General features: G+C 37.1%; 1 protein-coding gene across 8 annotated transcripts in view; it reads left to right on the forward strand.

Annotated features, from left to right (window-relative positions):
- ZMAT4 (zinc finger matrin-type 4) overlaps window positions 1-27,790 on the forward strand; it is a 337,657-nt gene that overhangs the window by 255,796 nt on the left and 54,071 nt on the right. The window contains exon 6 of one of the 8 annotated variants that reach the window (XM_038559980.1): window positions 10,395-10,572. The exons of the other annotated variants lie outside the window; for them this stretch is intronic. Within the exon in view, the coding sequence (XP_038415908.1) occupies window positions 10,395-10,420 (26 nt within the window). The 3' untranslated portion in view covers window positions 10,421-10,572. Of the gene's footprint in view, window positions 1-10,394; window positions 10,573-27,790 lie in introns of those variants that run through there. 8 annotated transcript variants of the gene reach the window in all.

Raw genomic sequence — 27,790 nt, forward strand, 5'->3', positions numbered from 1 at the left:
GCTGTTTCTCCTGTCTTGATGTTTTAGTCGTAACAGAATCTGGCACTTAGGAGGGGGACAATACATGTTTGTCATACAAAATGTTCCTGTCATATCTTCCTTTAGAATCCATTTGAGCTGGCCTTAAAGACCCTCTTTAGCAAATAAGGCACAAAACTCTGAGAAGGAAAGGATTTGTGTAAGCTCACCTTGTGAGTGCCATTGTTTCAAGGAGAACAGATTCTTGGCCTAGGGTTCTTTCCTCTCCAGAACCCTGTGCCAGCCAAGCCAAGTATTTATCAACTGAATTTCCTGTTGTGTTTTCACAGATTGCTGATGTGCAGTTTGCACATGTTGTTAAATCCTTTGAAATATTGTTACTAAATTTATGATAACTGTTATTAAGTAAATGGAAGTAGGATTTCTATTTTTACTAAAAGTAAGTGAAAGTTTCAATATTTATAGTGCCCTTTAAGTAAATTCAATGACCCTATAATAGGTGTGTTAGCTCTAACACAAGTGGTATAGGAAAACAATGGGTAAGCTTTATTTTTTTTTTTTAAGATTTTATTTATTTATTCACGAGAGAGAGAGAGAGGCAGAGACACAGGCAGAGGGAGAAGCAGGCTCCATGCAGGGAGCCTGATGTGGGGACTCGATCCCGGGACTCCAGGATCACTCCCTGGGCTGAAGGCAGGCGCTAAACCACTGAGCCACCCAGGGATCCTCAATGGGTAAGCTTTAAAAATATGGTTTGACCTGCCTTGAACGATTCATGGATAGCATGAAAGAATCATTAGAAGAATTAAATCTTCGACCCTGTGTGACACTTAGAGATCTGGTCCCAGTCATTCATTTTACAGAGGGGAATATCCAAAGAGGAGACGTTCAATGTTATCTGATTCCTCATCCCATTTTCCAGTGACCTTGAAAACCAAGGCCTCTAGACCACTTCCGGATCTGATATAAAACATGCCTGAGGGTGAGGCCCAAGGACTCAATGCCATCAACTTAATGATGTCATATTGCATCACTGTTGTTGCTTCTTTTGACTCTAACCCTGGGACTTTAAATTCCCAGCCCTGCCTAGTACCACCAGGGTGAATCTCTTTTCTTTCCCCTTCTTTATTATTTGTTCCAACTGCTGAACCCTTGAATCTGCAAATTACAAGCTGCTCAGACTTGGACTCACATCAGAGCACCTGCTAGTAGAACTATATCTTGCTTCTAGCCATTTCTTTCCAGATTTGAGTATTTGTTTGAGACTATCTTGTCCCTTATGTCTGTATCCTTCAGTGAAGCAAGACCTGGCCTTGTTCTGACATGCTCCCATCTCTCTGCCTGGTGGGTTTTTCCCAGACAAGGTGTGTTTTCTGGCCTACCTCAAGAGTACAGGCTCAGTATCTGGCACTGAGTAACTTTCCCAAAGTCCCTCAGTCTTCTCCTAGGGCTGAGACTGGAATAACAGTGTCTCTCTTTCCATTTGGCCCACTGTACTCTCATTACAGTGAGTACATTACCTACTCATATTAAGCTAGAATGATAGAAACCAAAAAAAGGTGGCTGTCACTTCTCTAGTAAAATGACTTAGTCTCCCATTTTTTGAAAAAGAACATTGATAATATTAGAATATAAATAATTCTGTCAACACTTTACTAGTATTCCAAATGGCCTAAGATGCATTGCAGTGGGGGATATATAATCAAATGCCTCTGCTGAAAAATAAATATACAGTGCAAGTTTAAAAAGGGCTTCAGCCACAAAAAGGCTTGTGTGAGAATACCACTAAATATAAACAGATCTTCCTCAATACTTTTGTACCAGTTCGTATACAGATTGCATTAGGCACTATAATTGCAGAAATATAACCCATCAGGGCCATTTGTTATGGGATGACTCAAATCGAAGCAATAGGAAACCAAGTGACTAGATCAAGACCTTAATAATAAAATCTATAAAACGAGCAATTGGTAGTGAGGAATTGTTAGTTGGATAATTTATGTTATAATAATGTAAGATAGATTTTACAATGGGAACATCTCAAGAGCTGAAATGAATCTGTCTCTCTTTGAACAAAATCCTTGCCTTGCTATTAAATGGGTTTCCTAGATTATATAGGAAGAATCTTGAGCTGCAAAAATGTTCTTTGACCGAGGAATAAAAGCTATGTAAATCAGGTAACAGATCCCCTAGCCCTGGGCAGAGCAGAACTCATTTTGTCTAGGCTCTGTGGCCTGTGGCCATCGGTCCTGTCATGCTCTGGGGAAGGCTGGAGGAGGGAGCCCTCTGACATGTTTCCCACATCAACCTTTGCTCCGACATCAACTGTCTTGTTGCTTTAACATGGCTAGACTTTTATTTTTCACTTTAAAGTTCACTTCTTCTGTTGACCCTTCAGGATCCAGAGTGGCAGAGGTGAAATTATCGCAAGATGGGTCAGTACTCACGCCCTCTAGCAATTCTCAGCCTGCTGCTTCCTAAACAAGCTGAGACACTTTAATATCTTGGGAGCTCTCTGAACTCTATATAGCTAGGGAGAAAAATCCAGATTTATATTTTGTATCAAACACCCTCCAAATGCTGGGATTTTGTTTGGCTGGTGGCCAGATGTTTCTAGTATTCTTTCTTCTTGTAAGTTAATGATTCACTTAGAACAATGAGATTGAGGTATTTCGGACCACTGGTCATGAGCTGCTCTTCAAGTCTGGAAAACATGTTAAGCCACAATTAAAGAGCGTGTGTTGGGCTGTTTATGGTGGATGGGGTCTATGTGGATCTCTCTGCACTCTGCAGGGTGTGCTTCCTCAGTCAGGGGGGTGCAGAAATGGCTGAGTCCCCTTTGATGCCTGGGCTTTAAAAGTTAGCAGTGGACAGCTGGAGCTAAGAAATGGGTGAGATAAAACTGCTACTGGTAAGCCCTTTTCCCCAATGTGGCGGACTGTCGCCAGGTCCCTGCTTCTCTTTGGTACCTGCCTGCTTGGACCTCATTTCTGCTGGCTACACCATCTCCCCTTTGTGTGACCCCATGACTGAGAAAAAGATTCTGTCGCAGTCTCTCTCCCTGCTTATCCCTTCTTGTTGTCCCCATCTGGACTCACAGCTTCCCCATCAGTGTCTGCCTTAAGAGCACATCTGTGAGCTCTGCTTCATTGCAGCCTGAATCCCACCCAGCCCAGCCTAAGCATTGAAGGTGCCAAGCATGTTCCACCTATGTAGAGAAGTCCAAATTATTTTATTTGGCTTTTTTCTTTTACTGTTTCCTCCATCCCCTGAAGCATCTTCCTGAACTAGGGAAATTCCAAAGAGTTTGAATGGGCATTTGTATGTCCTTTAGTGAGTCTTTGTGGGGCCAACCCCATAGGTGCTCCCCACCTATATTCCTCAGTACACATCAACTTGAGTTAACACTATTATCTCCAGCATCTCTTTGTCTGAGGGCTTTCTCTGATCATCAGAGTCCACGTTCCTGTCCCTGTGGTAGGCTGAAAGTATCAGAGAATTAATATCCCCTGCCACCCCTGCCTCCCCAGCAATCTACTTTCAAATGACTGAAGGAGTGTTGGTGTGTAAGACCTTTGCCCCTCAGCTGGCATTCATCTGCAACACGCTGCAGATGCTCTGTACTCACTTTCCAGTTCCCAGTGGGTGTCAGCTGCACTCTCAGAACACACTTACTGGAAAATAAACTTACCTGCCTGTCTCCCCACTCCCTCATTAGAGTTTCCTGGAATTGGTTCCAGAATAAACTTCTTGCACTCAATCCCTTGAATCAGTCACTTCTGGGCAAACCCAAACTAAAGATGCCACTTAAACAATACCAAATAGGGACATGACTAAGGAAGCTATTTTTCAGACTAATGCATGGTTGGCTTGCATGAGCCAGCCCCTTGCTGCTCTTCTCCTTTCCACATTTTGTGTGGATCTGACCTCTAAAACCCCCTTTTTTTTTTCTTTTTCTAGGTATAGGAAAATGTAACATGCTCAGTAAAAATGACCACGCAATTCAGTGTTTGTATTAAATACATGAGTGAGTAGCTTGGATTTCAAAGTATTAAAGGACAATTAAAGACCTTGTACTAAGTAGTAGCTGCTTTTCTGTCAACATAGACTGCATCCTCTTAAAAGATATTTAAACTATGGTTTCATTTTTTAAATCAGGAGCACAGGTTAGACACTATGAAATATATTTGATGTCAAGAAGTATTATTTATGCCTGCTTTTTTTCCCAGACCCTCTGACAGAATTGTTTGTGAGCATTTAGCCTCTTAGAGCAGTGATATAGTAGATAAATGCCAACAGAGGGTCATGTGGGACCCTCTGTTACAAAGAAAAACACTGCCTTATATTGCCTTTGTCCTGGATACCCCAGAAAAAGATTTTTTCCTTTTTGTTCTAATTGGACTGATATTTTTAAAAATCTCTAAATATCAAATCTGAACAGATTAAGATAGTGCTATTTCTTTTTTTTTATAATAAATTTATTTTTTATTGGTGTTCAATTTACCAACATACAGGATAACACCCTGTGCTCATCCCGTCAAGTGCCCCTCTCAGTGCCCATCACCCATTCACCCCCACCCCCCGCCCTCCTCCCCTTCCACCACCCCTAGTTCGTTTCCCAGAGTTAGGAGTCTTTATGTTCTGTCTCCCTTTCTGATATTTCCCACACATGATAGTGCTATTTCTAAATGTTGTTAAGTCTCATTAAAACACACACAGACTGGAAACCTAGTACCTATAAGTTCATGTGAAAAAGTAATAGTGATTCTCAATCAGACTTCTAAAGGTGGAGAGTGGGATAGAATTTAAGAGGTAATTCTAGTGGTCTGATCTGTGCCATGTGCCTTATTTTTTTTATTTTTAATCTTATACCAATCATTTACAGCAAAACTACCAATGGGAGGGAAACTTCCTTTTAGAAAAGACAATACATTTGGCTGATCTTGGGGTGGCATAGTCAGTAAACAGTTTGTATCTGAGAGCATAGCTCATAGTATATCATCTGGTCCTCAGTGATATATTTAGTTGTGTGACTTTTCTTCTGAATTATGCTATAAACTTATGGATGGTGGAGACCCTGCTTCTACTCTTAAGTATCCCATATCCCACATCACTCTACTTACTTAACTAAGGCATTGGAACCACAGAGGGTGTTTCAAAGATATTTGCTCAAAGAATATTCATAATGTTCTTGATCTAAAATTTTCCATTTCATTTTAGCATTCTGAAATTCCCAAAATCCAAAAGATGGTATCTATTTGTGTAGTGATCTTCCATTCTATGGTAACATTTAGAATATAGTCTTAAGAGCTACAAAATTTCTGCTACAAGATTTTAACAATTTTTTTAGGTAATATGTAGGCTGAACTGTTAGAAATTAGCAGTAGTCAACCTTTAGTGAGCATTAGGTTCATCCTGTCCAAAATACAGATGCCTAGACCTTAGCTCTGGAAATTCTGGTTCATGAGTCTGGAACAGGGCCCTGAAATATGTATTGTTTAAGAATCTTCTTGTGTACATTAATATTTTACAATCACTGCCCTGAAATTTTGCTATTGTTTTTCCCTAAATTCTAATATATATATATCTCAAAGAAACACATGGGGAGCACTCTGTGTATTTTTAAGTATTTTTAAAATTATATAATATGAAGGATATATGATTCATTACCTCACTTTATGACCCTTGTGTAAAGATCATCATGACATCATGTGAAATTTCTCCCAAAGCTTAGGGTCTAGTAATAGTTTTCTTGATAAATTTATTTCCAATTATTATTCACTTGTGAAACTTATTTTTTCCTTCTTCATTCTGGCTGCTAGAAAAACTAAAGCAAAATATTTTGAAATTACTACAGCGTTCCCCCAGTAGGATTTCAAACTATAAATATTCATTTTTCTTTTCCTTTAAGACTTGCTGGAGAAAAGGAAAATGAGCCAGCGGTTCTTATCTTATTGAAAAGAGGCTTCTCTTTAAAGTTGCATAAAATCCTTTTTAGAAGTTTTCTCAGTCCTGGATTCCCTAGAAAACAGAGCTTGAGGCAAGGATTAAATGTTGCTGCTTTGTTTGCTAGGTGCAAACCCAGGGTTGCAGAAGTGAGGAAAAATAGAGGGAATGCAAAGAAGGATATGAGGCAATAAATGTGATACATTGCTGTGTGGGCTGCTGCTTCATGATGAGCTGTGAAGAGACATAGAAGGTGGTCCAGCAAGGTTATCACTCAGTATGTGGAATGACTCTAGACTGTCTGTACTGAGAAGACTTACCTTAAACAAGCCCATAGGAGGAAGGAACATGGAGGGGAAGTCCTTTGTGTAGACTCATTCCATTTCTGATTTTCTTTGGAACAAAACTGGCCCCAGGGAAAGCTAATCCTTTCCATGGATTACTTTCAGAGTGTGTTAGCCAAGCCTTTGGCAGGCTGTGTTGGGTTGCCAGATCCCATGCTCAAAGTGATGTTTCATTGAAATTCAGAAGTTGTTTGAAGAAGTCAGTAACTCAGTGTATGTGCCTGGCTCACCACTCTCAGTAATGCCAGGTGACTTATTGGAACCTGGTAGTGGCATCAAGTCCAAGAAACTGGCCAGCTGAAGAAATTCAAGATGCCTGAGAAGATGTGCACTTGATGTACATACAAGTAGATAAGGAAGTAGGGAACAGGTTAAAGGTGTAGGGTGGAAAAAAGGCAAGAGGGAATAAAAAAATCCATCGCTAGTAGAGTACTGAATGTAAGAAGGTTGGGAAGAGGGCAAAGTTTATTTAACCACTTTAAATCAGCAAGTGAAATCTAGCTTAAATGATTGAGTAGAAATCCAAGTAAACAAAATATAGAAATTAAGAGAAACTTGTTTTTTGGTAAAAGGATTTTGGATGTGTGAAAGTTGAGCCTCCTGCAGGTCACTCAGATGAAGATGCTCAGTGGGCCATTGGATATGTGAGTGGAGCTTGGGAGTGAAGCCAGGACTAACCATATGGACTTTAGGTCATTAGCATGGAAGGAGTGTGGACATCCTTGAATGGATAAAATCAGTGATAAGTGGAAGGAGAAAAGTGGACCATGCACAGACACTTGAGGACTATCAATGTCCAAGGAATGGATATTGTGACAAGAGTTGGCAATAGGGACACTTAGAAAGAGTTGTTGGAGATACAAAATTAGAAATTTCCTATGGGTGTCACTAGTAACTTACTTGGCATGGAACCCGAATTTCCTGCCCACTCTTTGTGTGGATACAGAAATGAGTCCTTGGGACTGTAAATATCACCTTTAGTGTGCACATACTCATTTAGTATGCACATACTCATGAAAAAGAGAAAAAGAAAGAATACAAATGAGAATTTATTGAGTATCTGTACTAGATCCTGAGCTATGTTGGGCACTTGACATATGGTGCCACCTTTATTCCTTTACAACAATCCTGTGAGGTGAGTGATGTTATTATTACTTCTTACAAAGCAGGAAACTTGGCCTCAGGCCCTGATGGTAGTAGACAATGGTGCTGGGATTGGAACTTCAGGTTTGTTTGAACCCAAGATCCAGGTACTTCCCCTATACTGGACTACCCTTGACTTTCAACCACAGCTGTGAAGATCTGACCTTAAAATCTTGCTGTAAAACCAGCTCTCTAGATTGAAGAGAGAATTCCAGACCCTACTTCTTCCAGTTTAGAGCTGTTCTTAAGCTGCTTGTCTCTAAAACTAAAATAGATGATAGTAAAATTTTATTTTTAACGTCTCTTGAGAAACCATTTGAACAGTTGAAACTTTTACTTTTCATCACTACTGATCTTCCTCACTAATGCTCTGAATAGTGAACACCATACAAACGTTTTCTGCAGAAGGAAATCCTACACTGACATGCAATAGGACAGAATAATGTTTTTCTAAATGTGATTACAGGGGATCCTTGGGTGGCTCAGCGGTTTGGCACCTGCCTTTGGCCCAGGGCATGATCCTGGAGTCCCGGGATCGAGTCCTAAATCGGGCTCCTGGCATGGAGCCTGCTTCTCCCTCTGCCTATGTCTCTGCCTCTCTCTCTCTCTGTGTCTATCATAAATAAATAAATAAATAAATCTTTAAAAAATAAAATAAATGTGATTACATGACCAAATAATACGTTGAAGTGTGAATTTTAGAGATTAGATATATTTCACAGATAATATGTAAAAGTCCTAGGCAGACACAATCAATGGTGACATATTAATGTAGTTTAAGTGGGCCACTACCCAAATAATGCTGTAGCTGACATGCTGGACCTATATTTTTGCCTTGAATAGATTTTCAACATTTGAATGGAATATTTATGACCTTATGCTAAAATAAAAGACCACAGTGAAATAAGCTCTTACATGGTCCATTAAAACTACTTTTAAGTGACTCTATAGCAAAAGATTTCACAACTTTTGCATTTGCAAAAGAAACTTCAATTAAGCACAGACCACTATTCTCAGAACTCCAAGGAAAGTGCAGATGCCACTCTAGATCTTTCTGAAAATGATAATTCTATATTTGTTATGTGATGATGAAGGGAAATCTCCATAACAGTCATCACACACATGAGCTAAGACCAGACAATTTAGTTTGAGAATAGGAGAATGGAGAAAGTCTAGAACTGTCCTGGGTTACACACATAACCTGTTTTCTGTATTGCCCACCTTTTTATTGTTTATAGAGGCTGCAAATTTAAATAAAAAACACAACCAAAGATTCAAAAGTGCATGAGGCACCATCTTTCTTTCTTATTCACATTCTCAAGGAAAACATGGCAAACGTGACTAACGTCAAATTCTTATTTCTGTGCAAAATCCAGGCAGTTTTCCCAGGCAGAAAAGATAACAGAATTAAATTGTATTCATGCCATTTATAAAAGAAATTGTTCCTGCTTTCATCCAAATAAAGCATACAACTCATTTTCCCTTAAGTGATTTAACTGGCAATCAAGCTTTCCAGACAGATGTAATCAAAAAAATGTATATAATTTGATGAATCATCTACTTGATTAGGATATTTCTGTGTTATTTTCTTTGGATAGCCCCTCATGGAATGAATTCTGACCCTGCATTGCTCCTCACACAACCCATTTTTGCTTTGTAATAGTGTCTATCTATAGTGTAATGTGCTTACAAAGCTTTGCCTATTTGATTTAGGATAAAAGATAAGTCTACACCCACGCGTTCCTTGTACATGTGAAAAATATTTTTGGTAGTCTTTAAATTTAATCATGTGTGTTTCTAAGAATACTTTCTCAGTTTTCTGGACATATTGTATAAAATGAAAGCTTTCCAAGCCCTGGATTCAATAATCAATGGGGATTTATTTGTGGATTCTTTGTAGTTTTATTTTTAAGGATTGGTATTATTGGAAGATACTTTTGTTTGTATTCTTTAAACAAATATGTAGAGTTCAGCAATTGGAATCTGTTAAAACTGTAGTGCACTGATTAATCTACTAACAATCATAAAGTTTAGAGATGCTGCCTTCCCTCAGAACTGTTTAAATACATCAGGATAGAGTAAACAAGAGAGTAGCACATAGATTTGCCCATTGGCACAGCAAATTCTGAGACCTGCATTTTCTCTGAGGTAGCACTATGTGGGCTCAACTGGAACATCAAGTGTCTCAAAGGTAACTGAGCAAACTGAAAGGGAAGTTGAGGGAAGCCAAGGTCCAAGGCTATGAGAAAATTTGAAAGGGTGACAGACCAAAGGGTCTAGGATTGCTTATCCATCAAAGAATTTTAAAAAGTGAGGGTATGTAAGAAGAAAATTGAGAATCCAGAGGAAAAAAAAAATCTGACTGCTCTTTTGTCATAGTGAGGTGTTCGTGGGCAGTGGTTGGCATGCTGCTGTCAGTGTAACATACAGCCAGCCACAAGGATGTCCAATGTGAAGTGGGGGAATGTTCCAGTAGGCAGGAGGAGTATTTTTTGAGATCTAGAGGCCATGAAGAAACTTCAGTTGATTAAAATGGCACTACTCAAAATGTAGTTCATGGACTGGTACTGGTGCAAAAACTGATTTTTACTGATCTGTAATGAGGCAGGTATAGAAATTGAGAGCAAACATTTAGAAATTTTTATCATAACTTTATAGAGTAACTTTAAGTCTGTTCAGTCTAATAATAAAACTTTGGGCTTGCATCTTAAATGTCTTTGTTTTTTATTTTTATTTTATTTTGCTACTAATTTAATTTTTATTGGATTTTATGCAAGTATGGTCTGCAACATATTGAGAATTAAAAGTCAATAAAAATGAAAAAATCTGGTCTTTAATCACAGATATTTCGAGAAGCTCTATGTAAGAGAAATAAAACAGACTTCAGTGGGTCCCAGTTTCTTCCTTGCCTTTTACCTTTGCCCTATTTTCCTTTTTCTTCCCCCCCCTGCTGTCTATCTCCCCTGCCTGGGAACTTTGAAGACCTGATAAATCACAAGGCTTACTGAAACACTTTGCAGAAAAAAACTATGGTGATGGTCATCAGTACCCGGACTGCAGCCTAACTGAAAACCACAAGGACACACACTCAACTTTCCCTTGCCTTATAAATCCTGACCTGTTTCAACTGGGTGCCACCTGGTCTTCAGTGCTCCCTGATGGCACATCAGCCGAATAAAGCCTTTCAGTTTCATTTGCATCCCTTAAGTGATTTCCTTCAACAATTGAGTATATTCAAGCAATAAAAGGTGCTGAAAATGAAAACTATTTTCAAATTGAAGGGTTGGACATGAGTCTTACACTGCTGCCAGTCTATGTTGTATGCTTGACATGTAAGTGCTCAGGTATAGACTGAACAGTAGATTTTCAAACTTACCTGGCCAGACAGGTTGTGTTGGAATACTGTAACTAAGGAGAAGGATAGAGCAGTTGCTGGGCTCTTTGTGGACAGGTGGAATGGCACTGGGGCAGCAGTGGGGACTGACATAAGGACATAAGCACTTTTTAGGCAGCACGACCAAGGCAAGAATCTAATCTCGACCTAGCATGAGATGGAGACGCAGCAGTCTAGACATTGGAGCCCCTTCAGAAGCTTCATTATGTGGGGCACCACAGCAAGATCAGAGTATGACTGGCTGGCTGTTCAGTCCCAGGGTCGAAGACTAGAACTCCCTCACTTGCTCCTGCCTGAGATTGAAGGGGGCACTAGGGACTATCCAGGTGAGGCAGGGTGTTACGGGTATGTGGGTATATTTGCCTATGGTTAAGGGCATTTGGGCCCACCTGTGAAGGAGGAGAGAAGATATATGGGCTAAGATCCAGACAAGTCTCTGCCAACTTCCTGTACTGAGTTGTGTAGAAATGCTTTAGTTGGTCCATATTTATCCTGGTAGAACTTGAAGATAAAATTAACAGGGCTTCAGCCACAAAGAAGTTCAAGATAATAGCAAAAGGGAATTCAGGGGAATCTTTACCTTCCTTATCTATAGTTTTTGTCCTAGGAGGAATGACAGATGTTCCAATTCATGGAAATAAGGCAAAAAAGAGCTTTCTCCATCACCTGCACTCCTCCCCCTGCCATCTTGTTTAATTAAACAGCTGTTTAGTGAGCAGCTCTATGAGCAGGATTCTTTGCAGGTGCTGGGGTGAGTAAAAGGGTGACTGTCTTGAAATGCCATTGTTGCTTCAAATCAGCTTTAAGTTTAAATGGGGAGGCACAAACATAGGAAAAATTAAACTGTACTACTTTGAGTACTCAGTTCAGGACCCAGAAAAGTTGCAAACTGCATGATTGGTAGAGACAATCACTATCTGAGGATCCAGAGGATAACCTGGGCACTGTGCACCATGAGAAGGATAGATGGAAGAAGGAATTGGTGCCAGAACTGGTTGGACTGAATGATAGGTATCCTATCCGCCTCCCCACCATTCTCCTTAATGCAGCACATGCTTAAGCCATCACCATCCTCATACATCCTCCCTCTGGATGTCTCCAACCCAATCCCCAAGCTGCCTCTAGGCACAGCCTGGGGAGAGGAAACCACACTCGGGACACCACACAGCCACGTACTTAGGAACTCTCAGTATACTCCAACTCTTAGATTTAAAGAAAATGGATGGTTCTCAAACATGATGTATCATTGTGTGAGGTTACCCTATTTTTTACCAAAGGAAAGAAAACTTTAGCTCTTTTAGTAGAGAGGAACCCTTATACTAGGAAAGCCCTTCTTCGGTGAAATTCTTTAATATTCCTTGGAAATTTAGTTATTCAACTTCCTGAAAGTTGGTGTAGAAAACATTTAAGTCTATATGTATATGTGTATATGTGTGTGTATATGTATGTATCTGTGTGTATATTTGACAATCAGAGCCCTGATTAACTTTAGTTATAGACCTAAATTGAATACCTACTGTGTATCAGGCTTTATGTTAGAAATACCAAATAAATTAGACATCCCCTATTCTCCAGGGATTTATAATCAAGTAGGAAAAGAGGTCAGAGCATTAGGTGATTAAAATGCAGTGGAGGAAAATAAAAGGAGGAAAAAGGATGAGAGAAACTGCAATAAATGTATCTGTGATGCTAAAAATTTATTTTGGAAATACATCAGAATAGAGGTCAATGCCAAGCATTTGTAAGAGTTCTAAAAAAATCTCAAATTAAAAACTTGTTTGAGGGATCCCTGGGTGGCTCAGTGGTTTGGCGCCTGCCTTTGGCCCAGGGCGTGATCCTGGAGACCCGTGATTGAGTCCCACATCAGGCTCCCTGTATGGAGCCTGCTTCTCCCTCTGCCTGTGCCTCTGCCTCTCTGTGTCTCTCATGAATAAATAAATAAAAATCATAAATAAATAAATAAATAAATAAATAAATAAATAAATAAATAAAATAACTTGTTTGATTTGACTGTGTCTACTTATCTTATTAAATTAACTTTTTTCCAGTCAAATTTTCCCACCAAATTCTAACTGTTGACTAAAGATCACTTATGTGTCTTGGCTGATGAGGAAAAATCCTGTGACAATCCACATACCTGGCAATAGTTATACTTAAAAACTATTATTTGGAACATAAAAAAAGGAATTTTGTAGCTGTTGAGAATTATCTCATGGGATTCTAGGCCTAATATTTAATTTATATTTTTCTTACATGTTCACATAAAATTCCACAATAAATTTCATTGTACCCTTTAATAACATGCTTTGTACATTACTTTGTTGTTCAAAATAAGCATATCACATGCTGGCATATGAAAAGAATGAATCGTGTGTGTTCTTTTTTTCTAATCTGTAGTCTAACATATCATAAAACTCAGGAATTTTTTTAAAATACACATACTCTGTCTCTTCAAATACTTCCTTTAGGAGAGGCACATTGGAATCTTGGTGGGAGGAAGAGAGGCACTATAGTTATTTTAAATACCCTGCTCCCCTATCCACAAACACTGGTTTTATTTATTTATTTTTATTTATTTATGATAGTCACAGAGAGAGAGAGAGAGAGAGAGAGAGAGAGAGAGAGAGAGACATAGGCAGAGGGAGAAGCAGGCTCCATGCACCGGGAGCCAGATGTGGGATTTGATCCCGGGTCTCCAGGATCGCGCCCTGGGCCAAAGGCAGGTGCCAAACCGCTGTGCCACCCAGGGATCCCCACAAACACTGGTTTTAAATAGGCGTGAAACTCAGATAATAGTCACATGAATTTTCCCATCCAGATAACCAAAAAAAAAAAGTGTCATTTGGATATTTCTCTAAAGATTAAGCATTTCTTCAGTGTTCTATTTACCTGTATTACCTTTTATTTATTTTTATTTTTTAATTTAAATTTTAGTGAGCATACAGTGCAATATTGGTTTCTATATTATCTTTTAATGGTTGTTACCCTCATTTATTCATCCATGCATCTATTCATTCAAATATTTACTGAGTGCCACTATATATCAGACACTCCTCTGAGCTTGGTAAACAGAAAGACAAAACTATATGCCTTCTTGAAAGTTAGATTTTAATACAGCATTTAAAAAATTTTAAAAGTAAAAAATATATTAGATGCTGCAAAGTACTAAAAGAAATATCAGGAGAAAAGAGAGGGGGTGAGGTAAGGAGGTTTACAGTGCAAACAGACCAGTCAAAAAAAGGCCTCTCAGAGGAAGTGACATTTGAATGAAGACGTGAGCTGGCTGAGGACAAGCCATGCATAGATCTAGCTATGAGCAGATGGAGGGGTGAGCAAGGGGCACGGGTCAAGGGAGGCGAGGCAGAGAGACAATGGGGGAGGTCAGGCCAGCATGATAGTGTGAGGCCACTGTGATGACTCTGGCTTGTCATCAGAGTGTGATGGGAAGCCATTGGACTGACATGTTAGCAGGATCACTCTGACTTCTGTGTTGAGAACTAAGCAGGGGATAAAGAGCAACAGCAGGGAGATGGATGTAGATACCAATTGTGGTCATTCAGATGGGAAATAAGCAGGGCTTAGGCTAGGGTTGGTAGCAGTGATGTCAAGAATAGATTTGGGATCTATTTTATCTAGACATTCTACTTCTTCTATGCCCAGAAGAACTGAAAGCAAGGATGCAAAGAAGTGCACACCCATGCTCATAGCAGCATTATTAACTATCGGCAAAAGGTAGAAGTGACACATTTTTGTTGATGGATGAATGGAAAAACAAAATGTGGCATATATGCATGAATGGTTTAGTATTCAGCCTTAAAAAGGAAGAAGATTCTGACATGTTCCAACATGGATGAATCTGAGGACATGACCCTAGATGAAATAAGCCAATCCAAGAGGACAAATACTGTGTGTGGATCCACTCATATGAGCAATTAGATTCAGAGACAGAAGTAGAGTGGTGGTTGTCAGGGGCTGGGGGAGAGGGAAAGGGGACATTGCTGTTCAATGGGTGCAGAGTTCCATTTTATGAGATGAGAAGAGTCCCATGGGGGGACCATGGCAACAGCAGCATAGCAGTGTGAATATGCTTCACACCTCTGAACACCTCAAAATGGTCAAAGTGGCAAATTGATATTATGTATATTTACCACAATGAAAACTATTTACATTTTTAAAATGTAAGAATAGATTCTGGATCTATTTTGAAGATGGAGCCAGTCCTACAGGGAAGCAGCATGCCACTGAGCTGGATGGGTTCCGTGGAAAGAGGATTGAGGCTGGCTGTAACACTTGCGTCTGAACCGCCTAGAAAGCAGAGCACTGAGGGAGGAATGGTTCTGAATGGAAAGCAAAAAGTTTGGTTTTACACATAGAGATATTTCTGTTAAATTTCTCTTGCCTTTCTTCTTTTGGGGAAAGACAGGGTATTCTAACCTCATTTTTGGTATTTTATGCTTTTTGAGCTACCCATCACAATGGACTGCAGGCCCTCACATGGTCTCAGCCTCCCATTTTGAATATATACAGTCAATTCTCTTTATTTATGCTACTTATTTTATAAATCCCTCCAACCCAAAACTGACTGAGCTACTACTGAACCACCGTTCCTGGGGGAAATATGTACATTTGTCTGTATACACATGTCACATAGATTATAATCTTCTCAATAAACCACTCATACCATTAAAATCTATTTTCTTTATATTATGAAAGTGTTAAGTGACTTGCCTGAGGCCTCCCCACTAACAGGAACTGGGATTCAAACTCATCAACTAGCTCCAAAGCTGGATTTGTTGGATTTGTTGATTCAGGGATTACAAATAAGTTTTCACGGGTAAGTGATTTTGTAAATAAGAATCCAAGAATGATATCCTATATCATGTCATATTGTATCATCTATCATCATATGGATATATGGACAATAGAAGAAAGGTGGGTAGATAGATATCTTAGTTAGATACATTCAAGTCTATTGGGAAATCAGTTTGAGCAATTGGAAAGGAATTGCCACTCTTACCAGAGTCGCTGCCTGCTCAGTATTTATAAGGACTCTAGAGAACAAATGGCATTGTTAAGAGAGGCTGTTAATGGAAGAAAAAACCCCAAGTCTTCAGATAGATCCTTGAGTGCACTTCTTAAGAATAAAAAAGATGCAATTACACGACTTCCAATATACCCTTCTGCTTTTTCCTTTTTATCTAATTTATGAACTTAGCTAATTACCTATTCAATAGACTCAATCACTCAATTTAGGAACAAAGCAGGCAAAATATACAGAGATTGACTGTGTCAACAGCTTTCTAAGAAGCAGTTCATGTAATGTCATAACTCCTATGTTTTCAAAAAAAATTTAAAATGAAGAATAGAGATAATTTTCAATTCAACTTTATGCCAAGCAAATATATAGAATGATTAGTATATAAAGAAGTATTTGACCTGTCAAAAAAGATGTGTATAAATAGCATCTGTAGAGATGGCAGCTTGCCAGAATAATTTGAATATGCCTCAGAATGCTAAAAAAGAGAATTCTTTCTGGAATATTAAATGATTATGACTCTCCCATTCATGAGTTGGGGCTGTATTTTTGTCCAAAACAAAGGATCATCACTTAAAAATAACAATTGTAGTTTACATTTATTGAGCTATTGTGTTGTCACTCACCTATATTAACTCTTTTTCTTTTCATATAAACTCTAAAATAGGCACAGTTATTTCCAATTTACAGAGGAGGGAATGGAGACACCTGAGGTTTAAATAACAAATCTAGATCAAAAGAGAGAAAAACACGGGTTCCTCCTCCTAAAAATGATTGACAGGTCCTTCATTCTTCATGTCATTCGTTTCCCTTCTTGAGCTCCAATATATTTGTGAGTAATAGAGTCAGTCTTTCCTAGATTTTTCACAATGTTTTCTTTTTCTAAAATCACGTTTCTTCCACTTGTAAGTTGTGCATTTTGCTATAATATGTTACACTGCAAATCAGACAAGATCAGGCACATTCCTATAAATAGATGAGGCTGACGCAATAATGTTATTAAGTTGGGAGCTCTCTAGCCATGTGTTCTGGAGAAAAGTCACTTACTCAAGTCAACAATGGGGCTGCATGTATCAGGGTGACTGCCAGTGGAAGGCAGAGCAGCAGCTATGATGTTGCAGTGACTTGAAGGCCACTGGCTTCATAAAGCTCTCTCCCACCCATCTGACCAAACCTGAAATCCCAACTTTAAAGTTACTTTCTTTGCATGTTAAAGACTTTTTTTTTTTAAAGATTTTATTTATTTATGAGAGAGAGAGAGATTAAGCAGGGGGAGCAACAGAGAAGCAGAAGCAAGGAGTCTAATGCAGGGCTCCATCTCAGGACTGGAAATCATGACCTGAGCCGAAGGCAGACCCTTGGACCTACTGAACCACCCAGGCACCCCACGTGTTGAAGACTTTTTAATTTCAAACATCCTGTTTGAATTTCAAATCCTGTTTAATTTCAAACAAAGGCCAGTCCTGCAGAGAAGCAGCATATAGCCCAGACTCTACAGACTTTGTCAGGCTGTCTGCTCAAAGTAAGATGATAAAGACCTGGCCATAGGAGATGGACATCTACAAGCAGGCAAGTGCAACTAGAAGAATGATTGAAAGAACCAGAAGGACACCAAAGATTATATTCATATACCTTGTGACTTGTTTGTGTGTGAATGATAGAAAGAGAATAGTCTCACTTATAAAGTGATTCAAAGGATACACAGACAATTAAGACACCTTTGCTGCTCATATTTCACCTTTGAATCCTTCTTTGGCTCAAGCTCTTAAAAATGACCACCAAAGCTTCTCCTGCTTCCTGGGGCCTTTTGATTGGCCAGGTAGCTGGTGCAACTCCTGAGTAAGAGTTGCTAAAGAGGCATTTGGACTTCCAGATGTCTGAAAGAGCTGACAATTAACGGCATCCTCAGCTGATGCAGCTTAAAAGTCGAAACCATGATTCTTTGACAGCTGTGGCCCCAATAGCGCTACTGACAATTCTTCAGGGAAATCACAGCAGCCTGTGATCCTGAGCCCTTGGGAAGAAATGAGAGATAGTCTGAAGAGGTACCCCTACAGGACAGAGAAGAAGGGAAGATCTGTGCTTTCCCACATACCTAGTTGATAACAAATGACTATTTGAGCCTTAATTTAACCCATTGTTTAATTTGATCATAACCTATAACTTCATGTTAGGATTATAGCCAAGTTTAGGCATAATGGAATCTGTAATCCAGCAGTTGTGTCATTGAAAAAAAATTAATTTTATGAAAACACTTTACATTAAAAAAAATGGCCCTGCTATGTTATTAGTTGTTTATATCATAGAAATCAATGGCTGTGGGCCTTAAATGAAAAAAAGCACATATTGTGTTCTGTGAATTTCCATTTGTATCACATCAACATCAAGACCAGGAAGAAGGTATTTGGCTCATATGTGGTTATTTAATATGTTTTTAAAAATCACTTGAGTACAATTCAAATAATAGATTCCTTCAAAGTAGGTTTATTTTTGTTTTCTTAATATTTAATTTATTCACAAAAATAAAAGAAAAACCAGTTCAATCATTTGTATTATCATAATAGTAGTGATAACCTCTAAGGCTAAAATCAAGGTTGTATGGGGCTGAGGTACTCAAAGCATGAAAACATATCATCTATCTTCTGCCATGTAGAATACATCTAGACCTTCTTCCAGTAAAGCAGCTTTTTAAATATTTAGAATAAACTACTCTGTCCCTTCTGAGTCTTCCCTGTAGTGTGCCAGTTTTCCAGTCCTTTCTTGGGTCAGGCATCCAACATGGCTCAAATTGTCTTTTAATTACTGAGAATAAATTTATTCCATAGCTTTAGGTTTTGTTTGTTTGGAAATAGCTTTTGATAATGCAAAGCCATTTGCTTCCTGATTCTATTTTTAAGGCTTTGCATATATACAATTTAAGCAAAGAAAGAATTGTAGAAAATGTGTGTTCTTTGTTTAATTGACTGCTTGATACTCTGCAGTCTATACCCGTAGGCAATGGGGTGAATTCAGAAGGCTAAGAATTTAAGCATCCTGTACATGGTAATGATTGGAAGATGGAGGAATACAGGCTCTTCTTTAACTGGGACTGCAGCTAATCCTGATCTTAGTGAGGTCTCCTTGGCTTAAACTCACAGGGAAGAGATATTCCCTAGGCAAGTCTAATGTTGGACATACAAGCATTCCTCATGTTATCCTTGTGAGGGTAGCTGAACAGAATGCAGTGGTTTTCAAATTCTGCTCTACAGAGCTCAGCATCCCTTACTTGGCATACCCTAAGTGCTATGCCTGGAGTGTGGTGGGAAACTGATATTGGAGCCCCTAACCCCCCTTTTTAACTAAAGCAGCTGTGCTTTGTCTATTTTACATATTAGTTTCAAGTTAAGGGGTTTTTTTTAGAAATAGGATTCTTCTACTTACCTCCTCACTGCCATTTTTCTAATAAAAGTCCTAATGTAGTTAATAAGGTCACTAGCTTTGAAATCAGAAATAGGTAGATTCAGATCTGGTTTTTCCACTTGCTAGTTCTGTGATCTTAATGTCTTTATTTTTTTTTAATTTTTAATTTTTTTATTTTATTTATTTATGATAGGCACACAGTGAGAGAGAGAGAGAGGCAGAGACATAGGCAGAGGGAGAAGCAGGCTCCATGCACCTGGAGCCCAACGTGGGATTCGATCCCGGGTCTCCAGGATCGCGCCCTGGGCCAAAGGCAGGCACTAAACCGCTGCGCCACCCAGGGATCCCATCTTAATGTCTTTAAACCATAGTTTTCGCACCTGTAAAGTGAGCTAAGAAAAATGTTCATAAAGTAACCACCTCATTATTAAATTATTATTATTAAATCATTAAATGTGGTAATATTTAATAACTATTAAATTATTATCATAAATTATTCAATATGATAAGAGTGACTTCATCATTTTTCTAGGAAGGCTTTCCTCTGCTTCCTCAGTACCACTTCTATCAGTTAGGATTTGATCAGAGGAGTACAGCCACCATGATTGGTATAGAGTAAGTAACTCGTAAGGATCAGACCTTATGTAATTATGGGAACTGGTGAGGCAGTCTATGTAATGCTGTTTCTTCTATATCTAGCATTGGGCCTAAAGTCAGCAGGGCCAGCAGCCAGGAGAGAAAAAATGGTTGTGAGGTAAGCAAGAGCAAAGACAAACTACTAAGGAGAGAAAACTGGAACTGAAGACTGTGTCTGAGTGTTGGTGCTCCAGCTTCAAGGATATAAATGACCTCACATCCACTTCCCACACCCACATCTGGCCCCAGATTCAGCAACACCAAAAGTGGAGATCCAGTGGGAGCAGGAGATGCCTATGGACCTGGCTCTTACCCTGTGCATCAGGATGAGATATCAGGTGATCAGTGCTCTGACATCAAGAAGTACTAACTTCTTTAATCTCTTCCCTTTATTCTCTTCCCTTTACCTATACCATTTCCATAGATGATCTAACCATTCCTATGGCTTTAACTACCACCAACATTTTGATGACTTCCTAGTTTACCAGAATATTCCTTGGTCTGACTTTTCTATGATTTGTGTTAATATGCTGGAGCTGGAATGACACAGTCATAAAAAACATGCCACTAGCACTCTACCCCTCATCAATGACAGACTTAGCCAACAGATGATGACGATCTTTCTCTGTCATCTGCAAGGAAGGCTCATAATCTTTTCATAGCACTCTGGCAGCTACTACCAACCAATCCGAATTGATACATGAGCTGCATTATATTTGCTATCCCTGGAGGAATAAGTAGTATTCATGGAGATGGAGTTTAATGGGATAAACAGTAACATCTAAGTAATCAAATATAAAATTAGAGGAAATGAAAATTTGGCTTAGCAGAAACCTGTGTGGAAAAGATTTAGAATTGATTGACAGTAGGTTCAATATAAGTACAGATTTCAGTGGGTCATTGTTGCCATACACACACGCACACACACACATACACATACACACACTCGCTCTCTCTGTCTCTCTCTCAAAGCTTTAAAGGTATTGTTAGAATTAATAGTGCACAATGGCTGTGGCAGTCCTGCTATACAATGTATACTGATGAAACCACATTAGAGATTTGGCCTTCAGTTTGAGGATCATAGCTTAGGAATGTCATCAAAAAAACAGGAAATGCCATTCAGAAAGTAACAATAGAGATGATGCAGGGAACTTGAACTTATGTTATAATGAAAAACATTGTCAAAGTGCCAACAGACTTACAACCTGGTTAACAGAACCTTAAGGGATATGATAATTTTCCTAAAGATTGTGATATGTTTTGAGAGATGGTAACAAACTTGTGCACAAAAGAGGAACTGAGACCAGTGGTTGAATTTAGCCATATTTTAAAAAAGGAACACCTCCAAGTGCAAGCCCATATAAAGAATTCTGCTTGTAAAAAAGTTCATCCATCCGCCATGAGGTTTTGGACCATACCAATGGTTTCTCCAAAATTTGAACCTTTCTACATTAGAAAATGTAGATTTCTAGGTTCCACTCTAGATTTATTGAATCATAGTCACCTTGAATTTGTGTTAGCAACTTATACTTGATTCTCTAGTGGCCAGTGTGAGGACCACTGGATTAGATGAGTCCTAAAGAACCTTTCATATTTCTGTGACTTCATTCCTAGTCACCTATTACAGGAAGTAGTATGCATAGTGGTTGGGAATATGACTCCTGAGCAGAATGAATGGGTTCAAAATCCAGCTGTGTATCCAACCACTCTAATTTTGAGTAAGTCCCCATGCCTCAATTTCCTCTTCTGTTCAATCAGGATAACAGTAGTGTGTGCTCACAGGGTGTTGCAAAGAGTCAATGAGTAAATGGGTAAAGTGAGCACAATGGTGCTTATGTATGGCATATCTAATGTAAGTATTAGCTACTATTTTTTATACTGGAAGATGACAAATCCATTTAGAGGGCTATTTGATTAATGAATGTGTAAGAAATGGAGGAGAAAGAAATAATTCAAGACCAAATGCCTTATTGTTTTTACTTTTATATTATTAATCATCTTTCAAAATGGTCCCAGCTTTAGTAAACACCGTAATACAGAAGCTATGGAAATATTTCTTTGTGTGTTGCAAGGTTATCAAAGCATAAATAGGAAAATGAAGTTTACTTTCTAGTAATGTGAAACAATAGAATTCGTAGGGTGTACGTGAGGAGGAACAGAAACGGGCAAAACTCGAGTATCTAGTTTGCTAAGGTTTTTGTGTAGAACCACATTCATTCACTTTTATTAATGACATGAAATATGTAGAGCTTGGGTATACAATCTGATGAATTTTGGTAAATGAATATACCCTGTAACTACCATCTCAATCAACATATAGAACATACTTTGCTCTGGACAATTTTCTTGTGCCCTGTTCAAGCCAGTCCACTCCACTGTTCTGAATTCTGTTATTAGAGAATAGCTTTGCTGTTGTTGAGCTTTATATGAGTAAAATCATACATTATGTGCTCCTTTGTGTCTGACTTCTTTACCTTCATGTTATTCTTGAGACTTATTGATGTTATTGAATTGATCAGTTTTGTTTGTTTATTTATTTATTTATAGACTGGTTTCTTGTCATTATTCCACTGTATGAATATATAAGAATTTGCTAATCAATTTCTATTGATGAACAGTTAGATTGTTTTGAGATTTTGGCTATTAGATATAAACCTGCTGTAAACATTCTTCTACAAGTCTTTTTTTTTTATTTTACTAAGTTTTTGTGTCTCTGAGATAAATGTCTAAGAATAGACTTTCTGAATCTCTCTTAAATTTATAAGAAACTGACAGCTTTCCCAAGTAGTTTTACCATTTTTGCAATCTCCTCCAGAAGATGTGAGAATTCCAGTTGCTCTACATGGGCATTTACAGTTGGTATTATTTTATTTGATGTTAGCATTTGTAATGAGCATAAGATAGTTATTTAGTTGTTCTTTTGATTTTTATTTCACTGGTGACAAAGGATGTTAAGTACCTTTTCATGTACTTATTGATCATTTTTATATCTTCTTTTATGACTAATTTGATCAAGTATTTTGTCCTTTGAAAAACTGGGTTGTATATCTTTTAATTATTGACATTATATAGGAGTTAATTACATATTCTGGACACAAGTGCTTTATGAGATGTAATATTGCAATTTTTTTTTTTCTCTAGGATGTGGCTCACCTTTTTGTTTTCTTAAGGTGTCTTTTTATAAGCAGAAACTTTCACTTTTTATAAAATCCAATTTATCATTTTTTTTAAGTTTAAGGTGTTTTGTTCCCTAAGAAATCTGTGCTTATGCCAAGTTTAATGGAGATATTCTCCTATGTTTTACTAGAAGCTTTATAATTTTAAATTTTTGCATTGAAATCTATAATTAATTTTACTGTGTGCTATGAGGCAGAATTTGATATTTATCTTTTTGTCTCCTACATTTATCCAGTTGTTCTAGCACTACTTGTTGAAAAAGGCTTCTTTCCCCCCATTGAATTGCCTTGACACCTTTATTGAAAATCAATGAAAGTAGTCAAAAGGTACAAACTTCTAGTTATAAAATAAGTAACTATTGAGGATGTAATGTACAACATGATGACTATAGTTAGCACCGCTATATGGTATATTCGAAAGTGGCTAAACGTAGTAGATCCTAAAAATTCTCATAATAAGAAAAATCTATTTTTTCTTTATTCTTTTCTTAAAAAAATTTTTTTTTGATCTAGCAGATGATGGATGGTAACTAAACTTACTGTGGTGATCATTTAATAATATAGGTATGTCAAGTCATTATGGGGTACACCTTAAATTTCTACATGCCTGTATGTGAATTATATTTAAGTAAAACTGGAAAAAATATCAATTTATCCTTTGTGTGTACCTCTAGTTCTGGACTCTGTTGTGTTCCATTTATACAATATTCCATCCCTATGCTAATGTAATACAGTTATGATTACATAAATTTTTGTAGTAAATCTTGAAATACTCAAGTGAGAGTTTTCAATATTTTCTTTTAGAAAAAAGAAAATTGGGGGATGCCTGGGTGGTTCAGGGTTTGAGTGGTCTTCCTTTGACTCAGTGTGATCCTGGGTCCGGGGATTAAGTCCCACATCAGACTCCCTGCGAGAAGCCTGCTTCTCTCTCTGCCTCTGTCTCTGCCCCTCTCTCTCATGAATAAATAAATAAATCTTTAAAAGTAATTGTTTTAGCCATTCTAGGTAGAGCTCCACACAAATTTTAGAATCTACTTGTCTAATCCTGTAAAGAGCCTGTTGGAATTCTGATCAAGTTTGCATTGAATCTATAGGAAAACTGAAATATTAACAGTAACAATTCTTTTGGGTCATGAATATGGTATATTCTGTCACTATTTAGGTAGCTCTTAATTTCTCTTAACAATGTTTTGTAGTTCTCAGTCTTGTATAGTTTTTGTTAAATTTATTTCTTTTTCTCTAAGTGTTTTAAAAAATTTTTGATACTATTGTAATGGTATTTTTCATTTTTTATTTTCCAGTTGTTTGAAGCTATTTTAAGAACACAATTTTTTGCTGCTGGCTTTGTGTATGGTGACCTTTCTAAGCTCACTTATTCTAGTAGTTATTTTGTAGATCCCTAAGGATCTTCTACATAAACAATCGTATCTCCTATGAATAAACACAACTTTACTTCTTCATTTCCAATCTGCAGGCCTTTCACTTTTTCTTTTTTTACTGCACTACCTAGAATCTCTGATGCAAGGTTGTATAAGTGACAAGAGTGATATTCTTGGCTTTTTTCTGATTTTAGGAAACTATTCAATATTTCACAGTAAATATATTAGCTGTAGGTGTTTTATAGTTGCCCTTTATTAAATTAAGAAAGTTCTTTTCTATGCTGAGAATTTAGATCATTAGTGGATATCAAAATTTGTCAAATTCCCTTTTCTGCATCTATTAATACTATATTATTTTCTCATTTTGTGTGTTAATGTAGTGAATTATACTACTTGATTTTTAAATCTTAAACTACTCTTACTTCCTGGAATAAACAAACTTGATTATGATAGAACTGATGTATCTATGTATATACACATACATACATATACACACATATATCTGTTCTGTGTTTCTGATTTGCTAATTTTTAAGGAATTTTTTGGTCATATGACAAATATTGGTTTACAATTTTATTATCTTTTAGAGTCTGAAAACCTTTTTATTAGTGTTATGTTGGCCCAAAAATGAGTATGGAAATATTTCTTCCTCCTCTGTTTACTAAAAGAGTTTATATAAGTTGATATTATGTAATTATTTAATATTTGATACAATTCTCCAAGGAATTTGCTAGGTCTAGAGATTTCTTTGTGGGAAAATTTTATTTCTAATTGAAGAAATTCAATTTAATTAATAGATAAACGGCTATCCTGATTTTCCATTTCATGTGTTAGCTTTGTAATTGAATTTTTAAAGACATTTGTCTGTCTCATATACTTTGTCAGATCTACTGGCATAAAATTGTTCGTGATATTCTTTCTTTAATTATCCTTTTAAAAACATCTTTGGGATCTGTATTAATAATTATTTTTCATAATTTATGTTCCCTTTTTTATGACCTCTGTCAGATTTGCTATTAGCTAATATATGCATTAATTTCTAAAAAGTAGATTTGGGTTTTGTTATTTTTTCCTGTAACTTGTTTCTGTTTTATTGATTTCTTCCCTTTATTATTTCTTTTCTTCTACTTAGTTTTGGTTCAGTGTTCTTGTCTTTTTCTAGTTTCATAGGATTTAAACTTTGACCATTGATTTTAAGCCTCTCTTCTTTTGTGGTATGAAGCTATACATTTCCTTCTAAAAACAAATTAAAAACTGATTAACTGATTAATATGTAATATTGTCATTATTGTTCAATTCAAAATATTTTCTAATTTCCATTTGGATTTTTTCTTTGATTACAGATTACTTAGAAGTATTTTAGTTCTTTTTATAAATATTACCATTATTTATTTATTTCAATTGTAGTCAAAGAAACCACTATACAAAATATAATTACTTGAAATTTAGTACCATTTTTTAATGGCTCAGTATATTCCCTTAGTTTACTTCCTATATACACTCAAAAAGTTTGTGTAGTCTGCAATTATTTAGTGTAGTGTTACATAAATATCAAGCAGTACAAAATGGCTGATAACTTTATTTAGATCTTTTAAACTTGACTGTTTTTATTTTTTTATCTTTTGGTCTTATTGCTTTATCAACTACTGAAAGAGTAGTGTTAAAATCTCCTATTCTTATGGACTTGTCTATTTATTTCTATATTTCTACCAGTTCTTGTCTCATATATCCATAAGCCTTATTATTAGCAAAACTGCTCTTAGAATTGTTGGGTTCTCCTGATGAATTTCTCACTTTATCATGATAAAACTTCCTTTTTATATCTGGCAATATTTCTTATCTTGAAATCTATTTTTCTTGACATTAATATAGGCACCTCCACTCCATATTCTTACTGCTTGCATGGTATATCTTTTTTTTTATCCCTTTACTTTTAACTATAAGTATACAAAATATACCTCTGGAGACAGTATATATTTAGATCGTGCTTTTTATCCAATTTCTGCCTTTTAAATGTTTGGTCCATTTACATATAATATAATTACTGATATGATTGAATATAACTAAAACATTTGCTATTTGTTTTCTATGTAATTTCTCCATAGGCTCTTTAGCTTTATATATTTGTATTTGTTTCTAGGGGATTATAATATGCATCCTTGAATGACTACTATCTATTTAAAACTGATATTTGCTATTTTAGTACAATATGATCTTTTAACAGTATTCTACTCCTACCCATTCTTATGCTATTGTTGTCATATATTTAACACATATATACTACATAAATATCATAATACACAATATGATGTCATAGTTTTTTAAATTGTTTTCTGTCTTCAAATAAATTTAGAGAAATAAAAAAGATAGATACCCACGTGTTAATCACTTCTTCTTCTTTTTTTTTTTTTTTTTTCCTGTAGATATGTGTTTACATCTGGTCCATTTGCCTTCCACCTGAAGAATCTTTTTTTTTCTTTTAAAGATTTTATTTATTTGAGAGAGAGAGAGAAGTGTGTGTGTGACAAAAAGATAATGAACACAGAGAGCAGCCGAGGGAGAGGGAGAAGCAGACTCCCCACTGAGCAGAGAGCCTGATATGGGGCTTGCTTCCAGGACCCCAGGATCATGACCTGAAGTCCCAAGTTTAACCAACTGAGCCACCCAGGCACCCCCACCTGAAAACCTTATAAGCATTTCTGTAATGTAGGTCTACTGGCAAACTACTCTCTTAGTTTTTGTTTATTGAAAATGTTTTTGTTCCACTTTCAATTTTGAAGGATAGTTTTGCAGAATATAGAATCCTGGGTTGACAGTTGCTTTGTTTTGTTTGGTTGGTATTTTTAACAGTCCTAGCCCATTTCCATTCCTGGCCCTCTCTACTTACTGTTCCCTCTCCCTGGACAACTCTAACCAGTTTTTCAGATCACAGCCTAAATCTCATCCCTCTGGTTTCACTTCACACTTCTGAGAGAACTCTGTTGAGCATACTGTCCAAAATCATCCTTCTCTGTTTCTCTCACATTGTCCTGTTAACAGCCTGAATGACACCTTCACAATCTGTAGTTATGTGTTTATTTGTTTACTTGTTTCTTGTCTTTTACCCAACCACCTCCATCAAAATTATTTGATATGTTTTATTCTCTCCTACATTCTTGGCATTCAGCAAAATTACCTGGCATCATAATAAAGGTACAATGATGTTTCTGTAATGTAAAATGAATACAACTGAAGTTGCAGGGGCATCTAAAGTCTGGCATTTTGAGACTTGAAAAGACATACTGAGTAGTCCCATACTGCTAAACACTCCAGGACCATCTGTTTTACACACTGTGCTAAGAATATAAATACAAAAGTGA

This window comes from Canis lupus, chromosome 16 (genome assembly GCF_011100685.1).
Source record: "Canis lupus familiaris isolate Mischka breed German Shepherd chromosome 16, alternate assembly UU_Cfam_GSD_1.0, whole genome shotgun sequence".
Lineage (NCBI taxonomy): Eukaryota > Metazoa > Chordata > Mammalia > Carnivora > Canidae > Canis > Canis lupus.